The 6,491-nt window shown below is 40.2% G+C and overlaps 1 protein-coding gene across 1 annotated transcript in view; it reads left to right on the forward strand.

Moving 5' to 3' along the window:
* Positions 1-4,841: 4,841 nt before the first annotated feature.
* DCAF12 (DDB1 and CUL4 associated factor 12-like protein) overlaps positions 4,842-6,491 on the forward strand; it is a 14,853-nt gene continuing 13,203 nt past the window's right edge. Inside the window, exons 1-2 of the mRNA XM_014426571.3 lie at positions 4,842-5,714; positions 5,798-6,016. Of these exons, the coding sequence (XP_014282057.1) occupies positions 5,307-5,714; positions 5,798-6,016 (627 nt within the window). The 5' untranslated portion in view covers positions 4,842-5,306. The remainder of the gene's footprint in view (positions 5,715-5,797; positions 6,017-6,491) is intronic.

Below are 6,491 nucleotides of genomic sequence, written 5' to 3' on the forward strand. Positions count from 1 at the left end.
CTATCTGGACCTACGGACTTGAACTTTGGGGAACAGCTAAACCGTCAAACATCAAACGTATCCAATCCTTTCAATCCAAAATCCTTAGAACCATAGTTAATGCACCCTTCTTCGTTTGCAACAGTGCTCGGTTGAGTCTTCCTTCTTCCCCGGTTAGAGTAAAGGTACTACGATAGTTTGCTTCCATATTGTGGGAAAGTACGGGATCCGCATGCATGAGTTGAAGATGTTGAGTAGGAAGGCTTTACCCTTCCTAGGAAGCATCTTCATGAGTACATACGGGATTCCGTCCAGTCCTGACGCCTTATTCCCTTTGACGCTTCGCAGTACGTACTCTAGCTGGTCGAAGGAGGAGAATAGAGGCTTCTCGTTGGGGCTCGTTGGTCCAGGTTGTGGATGGGGTGCACTGGTAGTCCGTTCAGCATCCCTCGCTGCATAGCTTGTGGCCAGGAGTTCAGCCTGTTCCCCCGACGTCAGGAGATCGTCGCCTGATGTGAGGTGGACACTTCGCTTCTTGTTGACGAAGGACCTCACGAGTCTCCAGTACTGGCGATGATCATCGTGTGCCCTTCGTAGCTGGTCATGCCAGAGCGAGGTCCAGTCCCGCATGAGACTAGCTATTTGCCGGGTCATCGCATTGATGGCCGGCTTCAGGCTGTAGTCATGTGTGTGCTGGTAGATGTTGCGGAGGTTGTTTCGCTGACCGATGAGGGCGAGGATGTGCTTTGGCGGTCTCCTGAAGGCGTTGGGCTGTGGCGTGAACTTGGGGATGGTGAAGTCAGCTGCATCCTGTATAGTGGTGGTGATAACCTCCACCGCTGCATCCACCTCCTCCGATGTCCGTAGTGGCGTGACCACTGAGAGAGTTTGTTCGACACAGGACCTGTATCCTTTCCAGTCGGCCTTGTGGAATAAATACTTACTTGCCGGTGGTGTTGTTGGTGTACCTTCGAAAGTATAGAGTACAGGCTGGTGATCAGACGGTCCATATGCCAGACCTCGGCAGTCTGTAACTGTGTGGAGATCCCTGGTCAGGAGTAGGTCCAGCGTTGAGGTCCTCGATGGGTAACCCGCATGTTTGAAGGTGTGTACCCCTGGATGGAAGACGGCCAGCCTGGTCTTGGTGGAGATACAGGTACCCAGTGGATTGTTACTACCAAACAACCATGCGGTGTGGCGAGCATTGAGGTCCCCAAGGACTACAAACCGACTCCTAGCCTGGGCGTGTTGTAGTAGTAGTCTCGCTGATGTTAGACTGTACCTCGCGCTCTTATAAATGCAGGTGAAAGTAAATCGGTGTTTAAACCGTACGTCCACCGTGATCATATGTGTGTCTTCGGTCGATTCTACAGGGTTCAGTATGGGCCTGGACGTCACCTGACCAGGCTACGCTTTCAGCAGAACCGGGGAGCAGGCTTCTCGATATGAGGTGTATTCAGGGAAGAACAGTCGGAGAGAGGTGGAGAGCATGGTATCAGTCAATGCCACCACTGATGGTCTATGCTGCTGCAGGAGGATTTCCATTTCAGCCATCTTCGATTGAAGGCCTTTGATATTATAGTTGAGGACGGTGTGCTCAACCATGACGCTGTTCCATCATCTTAGTCATGGTGTTGAGGAGGGTCATCACCATCGTCATCATTTGGTCCATCCTGGAACACATTTTGTCCATCAGGGCTGTGATCGTCGTCTCCATAGTCGGGTTAGATTTCGTCTGGGGAGTCGTAGGTGGTTGTGGTTGTAGAGAGGACAGTACCGGTGGTCCTCGTACAGCGGTGGTGAAAGTGAGGTCCTTACGGACTGGCTTGCTTGGTTGTCTGGTGGATGCTGGTGCAGTTGCAGAAGTTTGTCTTTTAGACCTTGCCGCATTTATTAGGGTTATCCTTCGTTCACAGCTTTTAAAAGATGCAATTTGTTTTTCATTGCAGTGCTTACAGTTGGGAGGTGTTGATTTTTTAGGACATTCTTCGATAGTGTGATTATCTCCACACCAGAGACAGGCGACCGCAGTATTTTTTTGGTATGGCCATACTCAAGGCATCTGTGACACTGTACACCCGTAGACCCCCACCATCTTCTTTAAATTTAGAGACCCTAAATCGGACGTAATCAATGGGCTTGAGGGCTTCAATATCCTCAAGTTGCACTGATGGATCTGTGATGATCTGGATCGCTTCAGTTTCGTGGGTGCGGTTCAGACCATCTCTCTTTATGAGCCTACGTCCCATTCTGAAGCCACGTAGGCAAATTTTTAGCCCTTCTGTTATCTCTTCTATGGGGTGGTTAATGTCAAATCCGTGCAACACGAATTTCTTTGATCGTTTTGTGCGAACGTGCGAACGTGTGATATCGCACATTATCATGTTTTTTAAATAGTTCAATGGAAGTGGTGTGGTCTGCTTCGGTGGTAAGGTAGAGTCTAGTCTCCCTTTCAGAGTTGTTGGTGGTGAACTTGCTTACCCCAATTGTTGCCAGCATCTGCTTCAGTGATATAAACGATACGGCTGGTGCGATTATAACTGGTGGGGGAGGCCTAGGCTTGGGCTCTTCGACAGTTAATCCTAGGAATGTGTTATCATCCCTGAGTTGGAACTCAGTCTTCCGTTGCTTGGCTGATGGGCGCGGTTTAAAGTAGTTTCTACCGCTAGCAATCTCCCACTCTTTTTCTTCATTCATTCTCTTGGCTCCTCTGTGTTCCCCAAGATCCATAGGGCTGTGGACTGCTGCTTCTCCAGGGGTGGCTGAGGTGCAAGGGTTAGGTTGCGAGTGGGCCTTGGTTGCTTCCAGCGGACAGCTAACTGAAGCCGGCTGGCTGCGGCCGCAGTGCTGACTAAAGTCTAACGAATTACTCTAAACAAACCATTGTCTAGTTAAGGTAATAAACCACTAACCTGTCCACTAACTAAAGGTCCAGGAGTCTCTGCAAGAGCCTTCAACAGGAGACACACAGATAGCAGAGGAACAGCAAGCAGCAAACAGGAATTTAGGAATTCCAGTATCCTTGGAAGTTGGATAACAACAAGAGAGCTAACCTCAACTTAACCTAAAACCGTGTTATCAATACGGTTGCTAGGTCAATATTGACTAAGACACCCAAGGAGCGACGGTCTATATCACTCCTAAAATATTGGCTTAAAACGGGATGAGGGAACTTTAAGATAAATAAATAAGTTAATAAAGCACTATTTAAAAAGCACCTGAAATTGAAAAACGGCATTACATTTCCGATAATATTAAAATGAGATGTTGACATGATACAATCAGACGTCTACCGTAAATTAAAAAAATAAATGTATAAATTTCCGTATCGATAATAGCACTGCACACCACGGCGCGGTAGTATTGTAGGGGTATTCATGATGTGTTAAATGTAAAATGTAAAATATAATAAGTATAGCATTGTGAGCAGCCCTATGTAAAGTCATGTTAAATGATAAATGCGTAAGAGCTCCTAGCGGACTTTCTGAGCACCTTGTTTAGTAACCTTTCCTTCCAAAACTTCTTGTGATTGTTTACTTCTAAGGTTTGATTACAGTAATTAATAAATTACTGTAATAAGTACTTAATAAATTGTAATAACAACATGCCTCAAATAAGTGAAAAGTAGAAGTGTAAAAGTTTGGCTACTGATTATATATTTTAAAAAGTTCGCTTTGAACAGCCCTGATGAAGCCCTGCAAAGTGGGGCGAAACGTCGGACATTAAAATAGTTTTAAACTATTTGTTCTTTTCTGTTGTGGACCGCAAACCTGACCATCTACTTATAATTAAAAAACTTTAGTAGTTTTTGAGACCCAACTTACATATCTTATCTTATGCATACCTTCTTTCCTACATATATAATTTCTATGATGTTATATAATATTATGTTTATTATATAATTTTATGTTTCATCTTTCACTGTTATCAATCTGCTACTGTCCAATTCCATGATCCATCAACCAGATATTTTATATCATTCAATTCAATGTTATGTATATTTTCAAATTTGTTAGTGTATTATTTCTTTTCACTTCTATGTTTCTCTGAATGATGGCTGTTACTTATTTTTGTTTTATAGCCCTGGACCTGAAATTCAAGTCGAAACGTCGGCATGAATAAATAATTTTTATTTCTTTGTGTTTTTTTTTTTTTGCTGAACCCCCCCCCCCCCCCCGACCATCTTCACCAGTTTTCAAAATGGTTTAAAATTAAGTAACACAAAATGGCCCAACCACAAAAGACCAGCGGGCCACAGGTTGAGTATAGCTGCTCTATAAACTATCCCAAAGCTAATAGAGTTACCAAAAAGTAACCACAGTCTACGGTATTGTATTTTTACAGTAATTTTTTTTTTTTAAGCAAAGCAGTGATGTGTAAAACAGTCCACTAAACATTTTATTTATTTTTAACTTTCTTTTCAAATCGCTGTTAGAAGCAAAAAAATGAATAGAAATCAAATAAGTGTCATTTTGTAATGATACCTACTGCAGATGGATATTGTCCAAATCAATTCAGTTCGATGATTGGGAACCTTCAAGAAATTGAAGGTTAATCAAATGTGCGTATACTTATATTTCTAGGAATATTAGGAACTTAAATTTCATAAGGAAGATATTCCTTGTTTTCCGACTGAGGAGTTTGAGACTAATATATGTGCTTAAATGGAGAACATTGTAAGCTATTTTCAAAGGTCCCATAACCCTCAACTACTCCTATATTACTCTAATTCACATTCAAAAACTATTTTTTCAGTTTTAAATTTGGTGCTAATAGTTATTTTATCGTAGGTCACAATATAAAGATAGCGCCACCAGCCCTTGGCGTCATCAATAACAAGCACTGATCTGGTATGCCTTAGCTAACCATAGAAATACCTTTTGTTTATAAATGGTGCTGTTTACCAACTTCACATTTCTAAAATCAATTTGTCAAACGCACATTTCTCTTATAGGAGGTATTTCTTCTCTATAGGTGTTTGAAAAATTTCATTTATATATTTCAAGAGCTGCGAATAAATATATACTGCTTTTCCACCTTTCATTTTCATGTACCGAGGAATTTACTCCATTACAATTCAAAATGGCCCCTTAGTATCTGCTGTTTTAGTTGTCATTAGGCATTTCTAGGTTACTTTATTTGATTCAAAATATGTTATGGTGTTAAGTTTATAAGATCAATTCTTAAAAGAATAAGGAGAACTGTTACTGTTGTAAAAATGGCGTTTCCAAGTGACGGTATGAAAATTTTGAAAAAGCAATACAGTTGTTGGCTGCACCCAAAAAAGATCAAATGATCGCTTCTTGTAAATAAATAACCAGCCAATCATGGCATCTACAATTAGGAGACCAGTATATGGGAAAAAACCTCCATGTTCCTATACTGGAAGGTTGGAGGAAAGAATCATCAAAGCCTGTGCTATAAAACTTGAGAAGTCAAGGAAGCCTGAAAAGCCAGAGGATTTTATTTGTTATGACGACTCTGATGATGAAGAGGACTCCACTATCTTACAGCAGAGAGCATTAAAAACTTCATTTAATGTGGTAGATTACATTCGTAGTAGAGAATATGGACTGAAAGAACTGAGAACATTTAACAGTGACTATGGTTCAAGACATATATTAGCACATGATATGTTTCGAGAACACCCTATTGCACTGAACAATATGAATAAAGTGTTTTGTTCACAGTGGTTAAGCGATCGACAAGTAGTATTCGGTACTAAATGTAATAAGGTATGTGATTTACCTCTTATCATGATTAAACCATTTAATTAACATAGCTAATAATCATCCTTTTTTTCTCAATTTCAACTTAGCTTATGGTATATGATGTCGCTACAGAAAAAATTGATCAAATACCATGTTTACATGGGAAACGAGATCCGTCAGCAGAAATTCCTCCTGGTGAAGCCTCGAGTGGTATTCACGCGCTTCAGATCAACCCATCAAGAACGCTTCTTGCATCTGGAGCTAAGAATTCAAATGAAATAGCAATTTATAGGCTACCTACTTTAGATCCTGTTTGTGTTGGCCAGGTAAAAATTAGTCCTGTATATATTACTATATTATAGAATTAACACATTATCTTATTGATACATTTATTTTCCTATTTACCATTAATAATGAAAACCATTGTTTTAAGAAAGCTTGATAATATTTACACTTGGTTGAGATTATCACTTGTTTTTAATCTAATTATTTATCCTTTATTTGTATTAGTGTTTACAACAATTCCAATTTAATCATTTGGCCTAGGTATTCATGATTAAATAGACTTGTTTGTGATTACTGTATTATTTCGATCATTTCTGTGTTTTTTACTTTTTAAGGTTTGCATTTTAAATTCGAGGTTGAAGTGATTTTGAAGAGAAATATAAATAAGTTTTTATGAGTGGAGGGATATATTCATGTTGTGTATTACATGATTTAAAATAAGGCAATATTTATTTGGAGGTTTAAAATATTTCCTTAAATTTTGAGTCATTTTAGTATCCATTATTCATATATATA

The sequence above is a fragment of the Halyomorpha halys genome, unplaced genomic scaffold, assembly GCF_000696795.3.
Source record: "Halyomorpha halys isolate HHAL.00 unplaced genomic scaffold, Hhal_1.1 Scaffold585.1, whole genome shotgun sequence".
In the NCBI taxonomy this organism is placed as follows: Eukaryota; Metazoa; Arthropoda; class Insecta; order Hemiptera; family Pentatomidae; genus Halyomorpha; species Halyomorpha halys.